The following is a 19,494-nucleotide window of genomic DNA, read 5'->3' as shown; positions in this document are numbered from 1 at the left end:
ATGTAGTATTTCTCCACTCTGACAGGTTTGATATGTAGGTGGTGGAAATACTTTAAAAGGAAGCAGACGTTCTTTGAAGTTTAGACAAAGGTCTCTGTAGAAAACCTAGACATAATATGATTGTAAATCTAACTATAGTAAGCTGTCTAGAAAGACTTCATTTTGGGTTTCATTTTATCAAGTAGCTGCAATGGCTGTTAAGTAGGATCCTCCTAACAAGGCACCCTAGTGCCTAAAGGGTCTTTTTTCTTGAAAGGTGCTGTTTCTCATCATTCAGCTTTCTGCCCTAAAAGACTTGGAATGTTTTTTAATTATAAAATTACAAAATCTGATATTGCTGGAACAAGCATTTGGGGGAACAGAATATTAATTTTAGAGAAAACATAATATAGAATTGTTTTCCCTTTTTTGTAAACCACTTCAAGACACACATGCCACATGATTTTAACATGCAGATATGCAATGAATATGAAAAAATGGATACTGAAGCATGTTCTGCCTTCACTAACATGGGCATCAACAATTTCACTGATGTAAATTGAATTAAACAAACTTTAAGCCAATAGCGTTGACTGCAGAGTGATGTAAAATGCACATAAAATGTATAAAATCTCTTTGGTTTTCCTCTTACTACTTCCAGAACTATTGTTTGCTGCTCTCCCTCCGTATCTCATGGAATTGTGGAATGGTTTGAACTGGAAAGAACCCTAAAGAACACCTAGTTCCACCCGCCCCGCCATGGGCAGGGACACCTTCCACCAGCCCAGGTTGCTCCCAGCCCCGTCCAGCCTGGCCTTGAGCACGTCCAGGGATGGGGCAGCCACAGCTGCTCTGGGCAACCTGTTCCAGTGCCTCAGCACCCTCACAGGAAAGAATTCCTTCCTAGTATCTAACCTAAATCTACTCACTTCCAGTTTAAAGCCGTTCCCCCTTGTCCCATCACTACAGGCCCCTGTACAACGTCCCTCCCCAGCTTTCCTGTAGCCCCTTCAGGCACTGGCAGCTGCCATAAGGTCTCCCTGGAGCCTTCTCCTCCAGGCTGACCCCCCCAGCTCTCTCAGCCTGTCTTCGTAGCAGAGATGCTCCAGCCCGCCATCTCACTCTAAACCTGGACCCTGTGTGACAAAGCCATACCTTTAATCACTGAACAAACCCGCTGGTTTCTGGCAATACAGCTAACCCCCAGAGGGAAGGAGCAGATGGGAACTGATGAAAACAGTAACGCTGCAAGGGGAAGAAAAGGTAAATGTCAGGAAATAGGAGGGAGGGAAGGATGGAAGGGCCGAGGGAGATGGAGAATCCTGCCCTGCAGCCTTTTGATGCTCCACCATTACAGAATGCTTTCTCATCTGCTTTTTAGGCAGGCAACTTAAATGAATTCTGAAATGGTAGTATATCCTCCACATGGCTGTACAGCACCAGTTAAAGAGGTTTGGTATTTTTAGTGCTTCTGAAAGTGGCTACAGCCCCAACAACCTTGAAACCAAAGTTTTCTTTCCACAAGAATGTGAAACACCTTTTCGTCGCACCGCTAGTGTCTCAGTCCTCATCTGAGGGCTCAGAAAGATTGGAGACAGTCCCCTCTCAGTCACTGTAAAGTTTTGGGGGTTTTTTTCTCTGCAAATATTGTCAGAAAATATTTGAATTTATGGTAGCTTCTGTGAAAATCTTAGAGCGTGTTTCAGCAATGGAACCAAACAGGCATCAGACATCAAACTGCAAAGTCTCTGGTCATACCTGATCTGATCTAGGCATTAACTGGAAGTTTACCAGGGGGACTATAAAATTTTTATATCACATTACCTTCTGAATATTTAATTATTCTGGAAACAAATTACATTGAATGCAACAGTGGAGAACAAGATTTTTACTTTTCCTAAATTTAAATATTTAAAATACCTTAACTGTAGTTTGAAAAGTGGAAAGAAGCCACTCTTTCTTCAGGCTGTGCATACTTGGCTTTGAATTCCAGCTTATTCTGAGAAACCTAAAAGGCATTGATTTTCAGGCTCACATCCTTTTAATTTATAATCCAGCTGCTGTGAGCTGCTAACTAGCTTTTAAGTCAGGAAACTCTGGACTGTCAATGCCAATTATAATTAAACAACTTAAGATGCTTCTGTGTGATTTTACTTTGCACTTTTCCTCAGGCTTTAAGCATATAGTGCTATGCTTGGAGACACTATTTAAGTCTGAAGCTATATAACGTGTTTCTGTGGAATTCTTTCACTTACATATATATACACATATTTACATATATTTGTATCTTGTACACATATAGAATCCCATGACTTACCTTTGAGGGTTTTACCTGAAAGATTTTTAAGTGCTTTTCTGTATCTAGCTCTTGTCTTTCCTACAAAACCTAGTGACACAACCAAAACCGCAATGAAAAACTAAACCAAGAACCACTACATTGTGGGCAACTATAAACAAAATTGGTGTAACACAGATTAACTGTTCCTTTGTGATTTCTGGTTAGATGTTACAACAGTGAAACAGAAATTAAAGATCAGCATTTCTAAACCTACTGAGCAGTTACGTCGACTTAATAAAGAGCTGCTGACCTAGCTATTCTTTAAATGCAAGTTTAGCTAACCTCCCGTTTTGCTGCAGCCAGTGCATTTTCCTGAACGTAAGAAAGCCGCTAGGTGGGAGTATGTCCTCTTAAAACAAGGATTGCCAACTCCGCGAGGTGCTGCAGCACTGCCCACACCGTGGCCAGCGGGTGATCGAGTTGGGATTTTTCAACGCTGGTGGCCACACTGCGCACTGGGGAGATGCTGCTTGCCTTGCTCCTCCTTCAGCCCAGCAGGAGTCGAGCTGGGGCAAGCAAAGGCAGAAGTGTCACCCTTCAAAAAGCAGATCTCTTACCCTAACAAGGAGTACAAGCGCTCTGCATAAGCTAGTTATGTAGAAAGCCCAAGGAACCAGGCTAAAACAGAATCAGTGGATCACGTTGCTAACATAAAAGCTAATAATTAAAAAAAAGCAAACAACAAACAACTTAGTAAAGTATTTCAGAAGCCCGGCGTTTGGCAGAGGGAGAACTGGCAGATGATATAGAATGGGCCTTTTGAAGAATTAGGCTATAGGAAAAAAAACAGGTTTTTGTAGTGAAACTCAACACAAAAGTGATAGAGAAGTTTTCAAAGTAAGCTGGTTCTTTTTTACAGGCAATAGAGCTTCATATTAGTACTAAACTGAGGGATCAATAAAAGGCATTTTAGGACAGATGAGTAAAATCAAAGTAACAGATTAACAAGGCTGGGTGTATTCAAGTCTAAAGAAACTCCAGGATGGTATTGTTGGACTGAGAGGTGTAATGTGTAATACATTTCTGAAGACAGCCATGGTCCTAGAAGGATGGTGCCAAATGAGCTGCTTTCTAAAGAATTTGAATACACATTTATGGAAACGGCAAAGACTTTGACTTCCACATCAGGAACATCTGAGTTGTAAGACTGTAAGTGGAAAAAAATGAATACAAAATAATCATTGTTCCCTGTAGTACAAGAAGGGGAGGAACAGCTAAGGTAGTCATCAGGCAGCCAATTTAAAATAAAGTGCTTCTTCATATGTTGTAATTAATCTTGCCATAAAACCTTTTGGATACCAGACAGATAAACTAAAAAAGGAGTAGGACAAGTTCACAGAGCATAAGAGTATTAAACATGATTAAATGAATGCAAGCTTTAAAGCTGGAAGTTTGTGAATTGTTGCTTACGGAATTTTTTGAGACGGTATCAAGACTGTCTGCACCCATAGCCTGTCCACAAGCACTCACTGTTGCTCACCGGTGGAGAATGATACAGGGCTAAACTGACCTTCAGATATTGCCAAGTTCATTCCTGTGTCCCTGTGATGCTGAAAAATTTGGCCCTCATCTATAAGCTCAAGGATCTCAGAGGTAGTTAAATTGTTAACGGTGTCTGGTTGTCTTGCTGCAGCTCTGGATTGAGAGTCCAGTTTTCCTAAAGATTAATGGCACTAGTTGTGCTCACAGAAAAATACCTCAGAAGCCAGCTGAAGAGTACATTGCCTAGACCAGTAAAAAAACTAGGCAGAAACACTGGTGGCAGCACAAAAGCAACCATAGGCAGCTGTCTGAATAGATTTGAAAAACTACAACAAAAAAACCTGCACAGTTTATGACCTGTAAGATTCTTCAGATCGTAATTCAGTGTGAAGTTCATAGTCACTGGGGGTTCATTTCTGAACATCGTTATTAAATTTCCACAGGTACAAGATTTTGGGGAGGTCAGGGAATGGGTAGGAAAACTTCATACTTAATCTTGCTCTCTGTGAAGACAAGGACAAAGCTCCTGATGATTTTAGCTGGAAGAAACATACTCAGTGATGCTGTTGTAATAAAGGAGCCTGGAGCACTATGTACTATGTACTATGTAGTGGCAGACCTAGTGAATCACTGACAACCTGTCCTAATGGGGTAATTTTAAAATATGCAGTGCTAGTAAAGTGATTTTTTTTTAATTTATTTTAAAGTAACTTCTCTTACTATTCTTTTTCTTAGGATCAAATGGTTTTTATATAAACAGATGTCTTGCTCACATCCCATGTTCCCTTCCTGCTTAATTATACAGTGAGCTCACAATTAATGTCACAAATCCAGCATCCTTCCCATAAGAAGAGGCTTGTTGTTGCAAGCACAAATTTGTATTTAATTGCAGGACTGAGTACTATCTGTTAGAGAGCTTTTAATACAAACATTCCCCAAACTGAAAAATGCAAACTAGAAAGTTACAGAGGAAAAGTAATTTCTGTAACTGTCTTGGGTTTTCAGTTCGCTTGTTAAAAAAAACCTCTTTGCAAGTCATAAAAACCTCATTATAATTTTGAAACAAATTTCATGACTATACATCAGGTCTACTGCCTGTGCAATTCTCAATGCTTTAACTACTAGAGTTACTGGAATTGCTCAAAGACATCAGAAATAGAAACGCTCCGTTCCTCACTGGAATTTCAGTTCACTGGCCAAGCAGAATTACTGCTTTCTCCAGGCAAGTTTTTGAAAAGACGTTATTCCCAGTCTATACCCTGTCTGTCAATATATGATCTAATCGTCATTCTAAAATAGTTACTTGTACAACAAAGTGGTTCTTTCTTACATACAATATGACCAAACCTACTTGCTGTCAGAAACTGGGAGTACTACCTAAAGGAAAATAAAAAGCTGTCTTTACCATGCCATTGTCAGTGCTAAATGGCAGATATACTGGATGAAGAGATGTTAACTTTCACCTCTTTGTCCAGGACATGTCCTAGTTTATTACACATTTGAATTTCCAGAGAAGCTGGGTTTTGTGCATGTCCTGAGCTTGATGAAAGACTGGGGAATGGGACATGGCAACATGACTGGATATCACAGGCTACATCTTCACACATACTTTAGGCATTGCAGCCTTACATACTTGCCCATCTGAGGTAATTCTCAGTCCTGAGCAAGGCCTTCAGGCTCCTCTTCCAAAGCTTGGGAAGGGTTAGATACTTCGAGAAAGACTTCGCGGGAATTGACAGAGCTGAAACCTGTGTAAAGTAACCCATTAATAAAACAAGGCTCGAGATGGAATTTAAACTGTCTGGGGCATAACTGCATGATTTAGAGGTCTTGTTTCAGGCGGGTTGGTATGACTGCAAAACGGGACAGGATCGTGAGGTGCTACCTGTTCAGGCCCCAAACATGACAGAGCTGGGATGATGTGATGCTGAATCAAACAGCCTTCTTCCCCGAGGGCTAAACGCACTTCTGTGTTTGCACAGCTATGCTGGTTCTGGAGGCAACCGAGTCATCGCTGGCTCCAGCCTACTTACACAGTGCACTACCGCATCGTCTGGACAGACTCGAAATGAATATGGTTGAAACCAGGTGCCTCCCTCCTCCTGAGCATCCACTTGGAGCTATGTCCAATCCAGTCTACAAACAGAAATTGCAAAAGTTACTCCGTTTAATAGCGAATTCTGATCTTTCCACCAGGAGTGCAGGAGGGCTCTCATTATCTTCACCCCCCCATTTCTTCGCTTTTGGTTAGATTTAGTTACTAACCTTCTGCCTGCTGTGGGGCAGTAGCAGACCCACCCCTCCCCGTGTTTGTGTGCGGTGCTAATTGGAAATGTGCAGGTATTTTCTGCGAAACTGCAAGGAACACAGGTGCAAATCTGAGTCGGGTCTTAAACTATGCAGAAGCAGAAGATAAGGTGGCTTGGCAAGTTTAGCAGAGCATAACCCTTCATTTGCGTGTATTCTTAATTATATTAAATAGCATACCTCCTTAGCCTCACAGAAAACTGGTTTCACAGGCAGGGAAATTGCCTTCTGGTAAGGAACCATGGATTTCATTTATTTGATGAATAAATACATCCAATGCAAGGAACCCACAACCTTATGGAGATATTAACCAAGTCTTGCAGCTGGCCAGAAAAGAGAGAGCGGATTACTGTTCCAGTTACAGAAATAGGGAAGAATTTTAAGAAAGAAACCAAAGGAAACAGTTACAGCAGGTAGCTGCTTTAACTAAAGCAATGCTGCAGCAAAGCAGCAAACTTTTGATTTAACCTGATAGTTTCTCCCTTATTTTTAACTGAAAGTTCTCTGAACGGCTACGGGTTTTGTTGTGTCAGAGTCAGAAATGTCCCAGTCAGCACTTTTAGTTCCTGGCTGTATCTAGGGATCTGGTTCCCACTCAAAACCTCACTGGGGTCCATAGATCATAAGAAGCAACACCCCTCTTAGAGGGGGCAAATACACAGAGCCCGAACAGAGCCTGTTCCAACACCGAGTGGCCGGAGAGCCACTTTCTCTTTCTAATTCAAAGCCAAAGGTGTTGCCTAACTTGATTTTAAAAATCCCAAACAAAACAGTAAACACTGTCCTAACCATGAGATAAAACTAGAAAAGGTGAATGGTAACTACCTCATAGCCTTGTCCAAAGTCTGGCAAGTCTCCTGCAGGATGGACTGAGAAGGTCCTAGGAACAGGTCCCCCAGATCCCCAGAAATGCTGTAACCGTCACATTTTTGCACTCTTTATAAAACGGTATTGCTGTTTCCATTCAAAGTGCTGCTCGATCAGGAAGGGGCTCAAGGTTTTAGGTAACAAATGGGGATGTCTACCTTAAAATTCTGGGCAGGTTAATCAGCTAAACAAGGTCACATCTATGTTTGCATGGATGCTCTTTGCATGATGCCAGTTGCAGCCCCTGGTAACTAGTGCACTCTTGGAGTGTGCCTTGGGACAAGGCAGATCAGGGAGCACTACCTATAGTTACTAGAAGTGAAGCTACACTGTAGTGGTGAGGGAGTTTAGCTATATGGATCTGAGTCACAGTGTACCACCGTGTAGTCAGAAGATGGACCACAGCCCATTTTCTTTACTAGATTAGATTAAAGTCTGTGGCATTGACGGCATACCTCTCAATTTAAGGGAAGGCAAGTTAATCCATTTAATCTCAGCCCTAACATACAACCCCATCTCAATCCCACTAAATTCCAGCTGGGGACAGGATAGCAGAGACATCACTGTTCCCAGCGTGCCCAGCTAAGCAGTGTGAGTCTTCACAGGCACACGCCTCTGCCTTCATTGACTGGTGCTTCAGCACACTCAATATGACCTGCCCTCACAAATAAAATAAACCTACGTTACCTGCCTTCCACACTTTCATGGCCTTGTTCAGACCTAGTTGTAGGTGTCATGATGTAGTCGCAGGGGACTATGCAGCTGATTAGCCTCAAATTGTTCATTCACAGAGCTGCCGACTGTTTTCCAATTCACAGATATGCTATAGAGAAGAGGCAACTACTAAAACAAGGCCACAGGGCTAAAGTTCCCTAATAAACAGGGAAAACATTAAAAAGCTACAGAACATCTTACAGAAAGCTTTTTACCCTGAGACACAGAAACAGTAACCAACCCATCAGTTTTGTCACAGACACAACTGCAGTACTGCAATCAACATAATTCTAATTTAAGTCTCCTAAAGATCACCCCGCTCCTCCCTAGTCTGAGTGCTCAGGACCATATCCTAAATGTTCCCTTGACTTTGGAAGCAAAGCTAAGCCACAAAACACAGCACACAATTGATTTGTAAGAAATTATGCCAAAAACATCCCTCAAACCCTTTTAGTGATCTATTCCTACAGCAAAGGAGATAGTTTTATTTTACCAGCGCAGTGTTTGGAAGGATTTCTGTAATGCTTACAGCAGTGCAATGCACTACAGCAGAGCCTCAAAGCTAAGCTTTTGTATCTTCATCTCCCGTCAGTAAGCCCATTCATGACAGTTCAGCACTCAGAGGAATCGGGTCCTAAGCTATTACAAAGCATAAGGAGCAAATGGCTCTGAAGTCTCACCTGAGACATTTTCTTTTTTTGTTTCCACGTATAAAGGAGATGCTAACTAATGACTGTCTAACACAGGCCTGTATCATTTAGTGGTATGTGCTGCTTTAATGTGAGAGCATGCAATAAATAATACAAACCTGTATCATTTCTAGAGATCACAGTTCTAATATTTCTTGTTGCTGCAGCTTGCTTTCTAAAACCTGTCTGGACGATGTCAAGTCACACACAAGTTTAATTCGCTCTTCCCCACCCCCTCAGACTTTCAACAAGTATTGCTATGATTTTGTTTTCATTAAAAGCCTCAATGGTATTTATATGTAGCATTCTCCTTCAGCACAGGAGGACCCAAAGGTGAAATCAAGCAGCAGATGACTGTTCACCACAAAATGAGTAATCATTTATGTTCCGAGCTAAAATAAATACAAACAGAAAGCTCACTGTTCTAATGCCTTCATTTAGCAACTTTTTTTTTTTTCCTTTTAAATGCAGGGTTTGTAAAAACATTTCAAGCCTTGTGAATGATCATTTTATTTTTGTTTTCTTTGGAAAGCTTGAAGTGCAACATCTATCTTTTTAACTTGATGTCTTCACTACTTGCCTTTCCCAGTGGCACAGGGGTGATGGTTATACTCCTCCATTACATCTTCTGGTTTAACCACACAGCTTTTCAAAACAGCCCCACTACTAAAATGAGCTGCAACTCTAGATTTACACTCCCCGTCACCATCACTTAGTTACCAACGAACAATTTCACTTCTAAGCACACACATTTCCAAACAGCTGAACCGCTCCACAGTTTTCTGTGTTTTTCTTATTATAACTAGCTCCTTCACTTCAACAGCATCACAGTTGAGCTCAAGTCTGAAATGCAATGCTCCACCTAGGGCATGTGCTTATTTTTACTCAAGTAATTACAGAAAAAAAAGTTGACGCCGACATTGACCAAAATATTTCAGGGCACAAACACCACCGGCTGAGCTGAACATGAGAATTCATGCCTGCTAGCCTTGTTTTTCCTCCCAGAGTATGACGAATTTGACTCATGCCTGACTTCTAACACAATTTCCAGATCTCTGCTAGAATTAGAGCTGGTAGGAAAAAGCTCCCAAACACACAGCTGAATTTCCGTTCCTATGCCCATATTATTACTTCTGTTTGATGAAAGGATACAAGGAGACATTCTAGACCATTTCGTAGTATTTCATAATGTTAAAACTTTACTTTTTCTTTGAAGGAAATTCTACTAATAGAGGTGGAAGTCTGCAAGGAACTGCTTTCATTTCTTTCATGGACACCAATGAAAATCCCTCTTTAGTCCCCCCAGTCTAATCTGGATTCTTCTTGCTCAATAGCATTAGCAAAGCAGGAGCACTGGTCCTTTGATAGTGAAGCTGGAGCAGGAACATTTCCCTGCCTTCCAACAATCCCACTTATGATTTGGATACTGGTCATGACCCCGTTGTTTATTGCATAAGTGAATTGTAAGAATTACTGGAATGCTTATAAATCCCAAGTAAATAAAGGGGAAAAGAAAAGCCTACCTGTAATCAGACACCATGTAACTGCATGTTAATGGACTGTTCAGTGCCCTACTGGGGTACGTTAAGAGTAATGCTATAGCATTACACTCCATTTCAAGAGACCGGTAGACATTTTTAAATGAATAAATTCTATTTATATAATTACAGTAATGACTACAGTTCATACCTTAACACAGCAAGTAAAAAAAACACACTAGTATTTATGTCAATATTACTAACACATACATGATGAAAAAGCAATTCATGTTAATTAAAAAACACCTTAATTTGAAAAGTTTACCAGAAACAGTTACACTACACATGGCAATCTTTGAAAGCGGAACAGAAGTTGTTTGCAAGGATCCAGCAGTAATTGATATCCAGCTGCTTGGAGCTGGGCTGCAGATTGAATGCGTACTGAAAGCTGGGCTGAAATCCTCCCTTGGTTGATGGCAGCAGCAGTCATGCTGCCGTCTCCTAACAGCCTGGAATTTCACCCCAGTCTTTACATTCTTCGTCGGTTAGAGTGGAGCAGCCAGATGATTAGAGAGCGGCCAGATAGACTGACAGTTCAAGAATCCAATCTTCAAGAAGCTGTAAGGTCTAGGGCAAGGAGGACGGGTTTATACAGCATGGTTAAACGAATCTAAAACCAGGGAAAGTGGCCACTTCAGTAGCAGTGCTGATGACGGGATACTGAACACCACTCACAGAAGTCCTCGCTGAAGACACCACCGTATTTGCCTCTGACCAGAAAGGAAGGCAAGCACAGCGCATGAACGTGTAAGTGCGTGTATCGCAGGCAAGGCATTCCAGCTGCTGAACAATTTCTCTGCATACATCAAGACATTGCTAAGAAAAAAAATAGCAAAGCTTTTTAGCGCTCAAACAATTGGCTAGATGAACTTGATTTCAAGTCCAACTTTACAAGTTATTGATAAATGGAAAGGCCTCAACAGAAGACGAAAACGTTTTTAGCACCAACTGCTGGCGAGTGAATACTTATTCACAAGAGACGAGTGCAGAAAGACATGTCATCTTTCACGTGACAGCATGTTGTTTTAAGGCAATATCCAAAATGACAATACAGCCAGCACAGAAACTGCTCCAGTGATCCCTGATGCTTTATGGCATCCACATCGGTCCCAGTGCTGAGGGAAGGCAGGAACTAGAATGAGCATCTGTCCTTCACCTCCCTGCCATGTGCCCTGGCACGCTGGAAACTTCCAACATTTGTATGTCACTAGTTGTCATACAGCAAGCTTGTTTCTTCCTGCATCTCAAAAAACCCCTCTGTAGCCATTTGTATTAGCCATACTAACCACTACCAGTAGCAAGGAAAATGCTGAAGAATTGCTGTCTTTCCTTACCACTAATCCAGTTAAAAAGTTGTTCAACACCATAGCAAGTGTTTATACAAGTCATACAAATGAAAGATTTGTGAAAACTTCCCAGAAGGGAAATGACTACAGCTGATCCGGCCAGATGTGTTCCCACAGCACCCAGCCTAGAGCTTTTTTTTCTTCTTTGCTATCAAATCGAGGCAGTTTACTTACTTGTATCTCCACTAATGGATATTCTAGTGAATGAAGACAGTGACTTCTGAATATACGCTGTATCTAAGGAAAAGGCAAGTAGTTTGTTCTCCACATCCTTCACTTTATGGAACACCATCATCCATTTTTATTAATAGTTATGGCCCCTGGATATGCAACCAAGAAACTGAAGAACGTGAAAGCATTACCAGAATCACTTATGGCTAATGGCAAGGAGCAGAACTGCATCGCAACCCTACTTTTTCATGATTTCGAAGTGTGTTAAAATGTACCAACAGAGATTCAGGAAATCTATTATTCGGCTTACACAGTAAGCTATGCCTTGTGCACTGCATTCTAGACAAAGCTGTATTTAAAAACAGCACACAAGGTTAAGAAACTTTACGTGACACTGATGCTTTCATAAATACAGTAGCATACATCCTATATACAGACAGTGGCTGCGAGCTTCCGAGCAGGCCGTTAGCCAGCCATCCACAGAATGAAGGGAATGAAGATAGTGGGGAGCGTGGTGGAGGGTGCCAAACCCAGGCAGACTATTGATGCTAGTCCCACAAGCACCGAAGCAAGTACACTCCTCTGGTCCCGAATAATCATCTTCACAGTCTCACAGAACTGGGGGGGAGAAGAAAAAAAAAAAAAGCAAAAGATCAGGATTAAAGAGGAAAGCTCTAATGGGGCAAGCTGGAGCTGCCCAGTCCCTCCGTTCCAGAGCACCCCAGCCCTCAGCGGGCTCCCCAGTGCGCAGCACAGGGCGAGTGGGGCTGGCTCACGGCCCCGCTTGGCCCCGGTACCGGCCGCGGCTCCAGCGGGCTCCGGTAGCTCCGGAGCTGCTTTTTAAGTGCCTGTTAACCGTCCCGCGAATTCAGCGTCGCTCTCCTCGCCGCTGGAAGCCAGCGGAGGCCAGGTCACCCGCCCTCCCGAGCGGCTCCGCACCGCTGCGGGCAGGGGGCCCGTCAGCTCCGGCGGGGGGCAGCCCCGGGGGCGCGGTGCCGGCTGACCCCGTTTCGGGGAGCGGAGCGGGGCCCCCCCGGGAAGGGCAGCCCCGCCCCCGGCACCGCCCACCGCCCCTCCCGGCAGCCCCGCGCCCCCCCGGCGGAGCGGCTCCCGGGCTCCCCGGCGCCGTACCTTGTCGGTCTGGAAGCTGACCGGGGCTCCGTAGCGGCAGTAGGTGACGAAGTGCTCGCAGTTGTTCCAGAGCAAGCTGTAGGCCGTGGCGCCCACCAGCTTCTCGGCCCGGCGCGCCGCCTCCTCGCTGGCCAGCACCTGGTCCTCGAAGAGCCGGTCCATGTGGTTGACCAGGATGCTGCCGCCGTAGGCGAAGTCCTCCACCGTGTCCACGCGGATGCTGGCCGTCCTGGCGATGACGCCCAGGATGAGCCGCTTGTTGGTCACCACCTGCTGGATCTGCCGCCGGTCGCCGGTGAGGACGGGCAGGATGTCGGGCATCAGGTGGGCGACGCGGTTCTCGCCCAGGTAGATGCCGAAGTGGACGAAGAGGGTGCGGGGCACCTCCAGCAGGTCGCCCCGCTTGAAGCAGCTGGTGTCGTAGTAGCTGGGGGCCGGCGGCGGTTCCCCGCCGGAGCCCGCCGGCAGCGGGCGGACGTGGACGAGGAGCAGCAGCTTCTCCAGCAGCAGCGAGGCCGCCTGCGGCACCGGGTTCTTCATGGTCGGCGGGGGGAGCCCTCGCTGCCGCCGAGCAGCGCCCGCCGCCCGGCCCCGCTTTTCTAGGCTGCGGGGCGGGGCGGGGCGGCCCGGGCCAGCCCACCGGCTGCGGCGAGCGGCAGCGCCCGCCCCGGGCAGCGCCGAGATTTATGGCGGGGCGGCCGGCGCCCCGGGCCGAGCAGCTCGCACCCAGGGGCCGGCCAGTCCCGCCAGCTGCCCTCCGCCTCCCCCGGCGCTGCCCGGGTGGGATGGCAGGAAAAAGCGCGTCCGGAGCCCTTCGTGCGACTGGGGGGCGCAGCGCGGGGCTCCCGGCGCCGCGGCCGTTCGTCCTCCTTCCCCCGGCGATGGGACCTGCGGGGCCGCGGGCGGGGACGGGGCAGGACAGGGACACACGGAGGGACACAGGCTCGGAGGCAGGGCAGGGGGCTGCCGCGGTGTCGCCCGGCGGTGGGAGAGGGGACAGCCGTGGCACTGGGACTCGGAGGAAAACGGGCATCCGAGGGGGGCAGCGATCCCCTTTATAATGTAACTCGCCCGAAAAGAAAGAGCGGGAGAAGCCGGGAGGCATCCCCGAGGCAGTTGTCCCTGCTAATCCCGTATGTAAATGACAGGTCCTGGCAACGGAGCCCGCAGCAGCGCAGCCCGCTCGGCTCAACAAAGCCGCCCCGGCTGAGGCCAGTTAAATTGCAGTAGCCCAGCAAATTCCCGCCCCCTCGGGGACTGCGGGATGATGGCTGGGACATTCATTTTACCTGGGAGGTGATAGGGCCCCGGGAGGGGCGGCCCGGCCGCCCCCCGAGCCTACATCCCTTCCCCAGCCCCCGCCGCCCGGCCCCGGCTCCAGTGAGACTCGGGGTGCGCGGGGGGATGAGCGAGTTTGTCAGAGCATCTTCCCCCAGCCCCGGCTCCGCAGCTGCCGGCTCGCCTCAGCCATCCTCCTGCAGGCTGTGGGCTGCTCACTGTAACACGGCGCCAGGTACAAATCCGGAAAGCAGGGAGAGCAGCGCTGGCGTGCAACTGCTTGGCGCCTCTCCACAGGCAAACCGTGTTGGAACACCGAGGTTTTTTCCCCTCTCCTTAGTCACTTTAAACCTGAGAGCCTGTGGGTCAAGAATGAAATCCCTAGACCGTCCTCGAGCTGCAGAACCTCTTTAGTCACACGAGCAAAAAAGCAAAAAGATTCCCCATCCCTTTTCTTTCCAGCAGGGAAACAGCTCTAGTATGAATAGAAAGGCAAAGGGGATATGAATGATCCAGCAGGTGAGAGCCTCCTACCACCACGGATACAGAACCAAGGCCCAGGCAGGATCTTCTGCACAGGAAAGATGAGGCTTATCAATGACCCAAAGCCAGTTTTCCACTCCTCAGTGAAGAAAATATTTCAGGCAAGTGGGTAACCTCACTGCTTGCCAGCAAAAAATGATGGCTGGCGTTGCCCTCCTGCTTCCTCCTGCTGGAGCACAGCCCAGCTTCCTGGGGAACTGAAAATTATCCTCACCTTGCTTCACCTGCACAGAGGGCCATACCATAACCTCGTGTGGTCAGATCACACACTTCTGACCAGAGCGATCAGGCATTTGGGATTTTCTTTGGAGAGTCTCAGCCAAATTTTTATGCAACAGAGGCTTAGTCCTCTCAAGCTTTCCCACCCACCCCACCCCCCTTCAAATGGGATCACTTACAAAAGAGAAAATACCTTATAGATGTGGTTTGTGATGCTGGTACGAACCTGTGAATTAGCCACCATCCCCACGCAATTACATAATTAAACCAGCATATTTTCAAATCCACATTTAAATGGATTTAGAAGGTTTGAAGCTTTTGCTACTAGTAAATAAAAACAGGGAGAGGAGGGGGAGCTTTTCTCATTTTTAACTAGTACGTTATTTTTAAGGGACGGGGGGGGGGGGGGGGGAATATTAAACTCCCTCCTCTTGATAAAGGGTCTCACCTGTCTGGTGACAGCCACAGCACCTGGTCCAGAGCTGGAGCATTGTGTCACTGCTGGGAGGTTACCAAAGACTCCCCAGAGTCCCAGCACAGTAAGGTTTCCATCTCCCTCCTGCAAGGGCAAGCCCTGGTTCTGCCCTGTGCTGCCATCTCCAGAGCTTCCCCCCCACCCCACCCCCCACCCCCCACCCCCCACCCCCAGACCCTTCCCAAAGCTGCCAAGGGAGCGTCTGGATGGTCCCTGCTGAAATAGGTGTTAAGAGACGCTTCATGTCCCACAGTGCAGGTTTCTCTCTCCTGCCCGAAGGAAGGCTGAGGAAGTCAGCTGAACGCCCTGGTAGAAACAGCCATTTCCCAGCGGAATGGTTTACTTGGAGGCATCCTTCATTTGCTTCCTTAACGCTAGTTAGCTTTAATCCCAAAATCACCAGGGTCCATTTCACGTAAATCCGAAAAGGAAACCAGGATGAAACTGAAGATGAATAGTCACGAGGAGGAGACTCGAAGTCTTACTCCATGGGAGGGTTTCAAAGAAGTCAGGGCAGAGGTGCGACATTTCTGCAGTGCAATTTCCTCGTACCTGAGGCACCCACGAGCCTCCCCCCTCCCTCCCCAACGGAACAACCCCAACTGCATTACACAGCAGGCAGGTCTGGGAAACTGCTTTGCGCCCCCAGCCAAAACAGGCACCCGGCTGCAGCAGGTGAAATCCACCCAGGTAATGCTCAGCCACCACCTTGCAACTGTTGCAAGCGCTGCTGTCTGCAGAACACTTCACACAACACAGCAAAGTAATTGCTGCGTGAAGCCTTCCATATTCTAGAAAGACAACCTGCACCCGGCATTTCCTGCTTTTAACATGTTAAGGGCTGCACTCCTATTTAACTTTCAAAGGGCCATGATGCAAAACAAAATTTAAAAAGTATACTTGCAATTATTTTTCCTCTCCTCTAAAGGGGAAAATCACCCCTGTATTTTAGTGGAAAAATGGCTTCATGGAAGATGGCTAAACTGAGAATATGCTCTATGCCTCAAGCACTCTGGCACATCCTTTATCTTGGATCACTTCTGCATAATAACTTTTGTACCTTTAACACACAAATTTCAGTGGGAAAATTACTTTGAAATATTAAACAACAAACACTGACAAAATATTTTTTTTTTGGACTTCTAGCTGCTGTAGAATAATTTAATGATAAAACTATTTGTTTTTGAGAGTTAGGTGAGCTGTGGCAAGGAGGCTGTGACAGGTAAGAGAAGGCAGCCCTTGTTTTGCAATGCAGATGAGCCACAGCACAAAAACTTCCCAGGCAAGAGGTGTGAGCCAGTTTCCATTACACCGAAACTTGTATATTAGATGGAACCTTATTTTATACACTAGGCACTACTACTTCCATCCTGCCCACACAGCTAACACAAATCAGGGAAAGAAAGGCAACTGGAAGCTTAAATTCTTGCCCGCAGGAGGAACAGCCCTGGTTTAACAAGCAGGCAAAATGCCTTTTTTTTTTTTTTTAAATTGAAGTTAAGCCAGTGCTGACTGCATACACGCTCACCTTCAAGTACAATTTATGTTTTACCAAAGCTCTCTCAATTACTCAACCTCTACTGTACATTAAGAAACAAATGCAGCTTTACCAAGCTTTCAGGTCAGCTGGGACCACTTCCAGCAGTACAGGTTCATGAATTCAAAACCTGTTAAGGAGGTCAAGGAGAATAAAATCTTTGGATAGGGATTTTTACAGGCTGTAATTTGTGAGAAAAGTATCTGAAAAGCAGTACCACTTGGTTTCAGCTGGTACGCTGAACCGCATAATGGACAGAAAGCCTGTTTGAAGGACGGTTTCACAGCATCCAAAAGGGCAACTCCAGAGAGAAATAACGCCTTTGTACTGCCATACCCAACCCATCTGAACACTGTACCATTCTTCTCAGCAAATTACAGCTTCCTTTGTAGAGCTGTAAATGACCAGCTCTCTAGAAAATAGTATCATTTACTTCTTCAGTTTTTGTATTTAACAAAGACTGGGGACTGAACAGACAAAATCTGAAGGAAGAAGGGAACCAGCAAGACAATGCATGAAACTGCAGGCAAGTGAAACAACCCCAAATCAAAGAACCTTTGAACTAAGTATTGCTCTCCTCCAGTCAAAGAAACAACATCAATGACTAAAGCAAATTTATACTTCATAAATGTTCACTTTTATTCAAAAATAATTGTATACACAGTTACAGTCACTTAAACAGCATATCGAGTGAACTGCAAATATTTACTGTAGCCTTTTTATCCTTGTAGGTTTGCTACTCGGGTCTCCCACTTTGTTTCCTTTCAATACCTCTGTGTCTTGCTAAACTAACAGGCTTCCAAGTTATTAACAAGAGTTTTCTAACAATCAATAACTGTAAACATAATAAAGCCAGCATGCCATTTTCCCTTTGAAGTTAAGTTAGATATTTTTCTGCAATGAAGTAATGACTCATTTTTTACAACTAGACTGAATCATGCTGTATACACAGCACTTAGGACTCGCTAAGAGAGTAATATATTTAGATGGGTAAAGTGTTCACTTATGATACCTTCCATTCAAATGAGCAAAACCAGAGAAAAGGTGGGAACAATTAACTTTATAGTCCTCATTAGCAAGCAAGAGACTAGCAAATTAATAGTAGTGATAGCACAGATTGAGATTTAGGAACAACTAACAGTTTTGGTGACAAAAAAATACTTATTTTCCTGATTTTATCCGATATGAGTAGTCTCATTTTGTCAGCACTAAACAATTAATACAGTCCCCCCAAAATAAATGAAAATATTAGCTTGGGAATATAAAATGCCTGAACCTGTGGAGTAATATTTCTACGGCTTCTGCAGAAGAAATACAGTTAGTCATTGGGCCAGAATTTCCACCACAATGTTGTCCCAGGAGGTATGATACAGATTTTTAAGTTCCTGCCTAATCAGGTCAAGAGGTTCAGGAGTACCCGAATTTGAACATGCCAGTCATGTTGTGCAGGAGGGGAGCCAGGGAGGTGATGGTGCAGTCTGGAGAGGGATGGAGCACGCTGCGTTCAAACAGGGTATTCCTTTGCAGCAGGAGACAGACCTTTCTGTGGAAAGTTTGTGGACCCTTCTGTGGGAAGGGCAATGCAAATGACAGCCCAGAATTTAATCCAGGTGGAACTCTGCTGCAGCAAACGAGGACTTAACAGCCCTGAAACAAAACGAGGTTTCCCTCCACCACCAGGCGCACCGCCTCCCTGCCAGGAATGCACCTCCACGAGAGAGCACGAGCAGGCGGACTAGCTCACTGCACTCTCCTCATCTCCAGATTTATTCCCACACAGAGATCTGCAATCTCTTACTGATTAATCTATCAGTTGAAAGTTGTAAATTGAAACTGATAGATTAATCAGTAAGAGATGTTGGGAGCTGTAATAATAAAGCCTGTCTTTAATTGGGCAAAGTGCTAGAAGCTCGGTGGATTACCACCAAAGGTCAGAATTTACTACCAGTCACTCTGGAACGGTAACAACGCCGACTTTTCCTTACTGCCTGCTGGGGAAGGCTGTCACCCAGTACCAGACGGTGCTGACTCCGCCACGATGCACAGCAGGTTGCCCAGACACACTCTGTGTGCAGGACAAACGCAGCTGCCACGAGCTCAACGACGCTGGTCCATTTAATTTTCCAATAAAGATTGAGAGAAGGGAAAGCGAGACGGACTGAACAGGAGACAATTTCCATCTTGGACCAAAGATTATCTCGTCTCATAATTAAATGTTATGTTGCAATGTGATTAATTCTATTTTACAGGAAATAAATTAATTCTTCATCCAATGTATTATCCACACAGGAAATGTTATCAGTCACAGACAAAGCCATTAGTCTGGTATTACTCAAAACATTTTCTAATCTGTGCCATATAGCTAAGCCTCTGAGAGATAACTGTCACTAATTGCTACTCTTTGACTTAAAAAAAACCCAACAACCAACCCCACACTAAAATATCTCTCACTCAAGAAGCCCATTCTTGTTTATAACGTGTTTTTATACCACTCAGTGTTAAAAGCATATGTATTAAACACCTGTTACTCTATCAGGGATTTTAAATCGGGAACATTTTTAATCTGGAAATCCAACAGCATCTGTCCAAGTGCTTTGCCCTGTAAGAAAAACACCCAAATCAACATTACAGTTTGCCATCTAAATATACCACCTTTGTAAAATAAGTTTTATAAATGGGTTCATAAGGCATTTTTCCTGAATGCAGTGTGGTTTTTAAGTTTTATGAGTATTTATCTCAACATATACTTACATAGACACATTTTGGGTGAGTTTTATATCAAGCCCTGGATTGTAAGTTATCCAGAGTTATATTTACCCTGTTCATTTATTTGGCTTCCTCACTTGTGAATGAATGCAATGAAGTAGGAAAACAATGTAC

General features: G+C 45.1%; 2 protein-coding genes across 3 annotated transcripts in view; both read right to left on the bottom strand.

The window, feature by feature from the left end:
- Positions 1-8,718: 8,718 nt before the first annotated feature.
- Positions 8,719-13,118, bottom strand: LRAT (lecithin retinol acyltransferase). The gene is made up of 2 exons (XM_040600720.1): positions 12,563-13,118; positions 8,719-12,049 (listed from the first exon to the last, which is right to left on the bottom strand). The coding sequence occupies exons 1-2, from the start codon at positions 13,100-13,102 to the stop codon at positions 11,897-11,899; spliced, it is 693 nt and encodes a 230-aa protein (XP_040456654.1). The 5' UTR covers positions 13,103-13,118; the 3' UTR covers positions 8,719-11,896.
- A 4,110-nt stretch (positions 13,119-17,228) lies between these two features.
- The window catches only part of LOC121091244, a 65,534-nt gene continuing 63,268 nt past the window's right edge, over positions 17,229-19,494 (bottom strand). For both annotated transcript variants that reach the window (XM_040600691.1, XM_040600700.1), the window contains exon 20: positions 17,229-19,213. In XM_040600691.1, the coding sequence (XP_040456625.1) occupies positions 19,139-19,213 (75 nt within the window). In that variant the 3' untranslated portion in view covers positions 17,229-19,138. The remainder of the gene's footprint in view (positions 19,214-19,494) is intronic.

Source organism: Falco naumanni, chromosome 1, assembly GCF_017639655.2.
Source record: "Falco naumanni isolate bFalNau1 chromosome 1, bFalNau1.pat, whole genome shotgun sequence".
Classification (NCBI taxonomy): domain Eukaryota; kingdom Metazoa; phylum Chordata; class Aves; order Falconiformes; family Falconidae; genus Falco; species Falco naumanni.
Note: the sequence above shows the minus strand (reverse complement) of the source record. Positions and strands in the feature narration are given on the sequence as shown.

What these genes read in the sequence shown, in the direction of transcription:
- LRAT (XM_040600720.1), bottom strand. Translation starts at nt 13,102, where the DNA reads ATGAAGAACCCGGTGCCGCAGGCGGCCTCGCTGCTGCTGGAGAAGCTG. An exon ending in TCAGCTTCCAGACCGACAAG is followed by an intron (nt 12,050 to 12,562) that starts GTACGGCGCCGG and finishes TCTCCCCCCCAG; the next exon opens with TTCTGTGAGACTGTGAAGAT.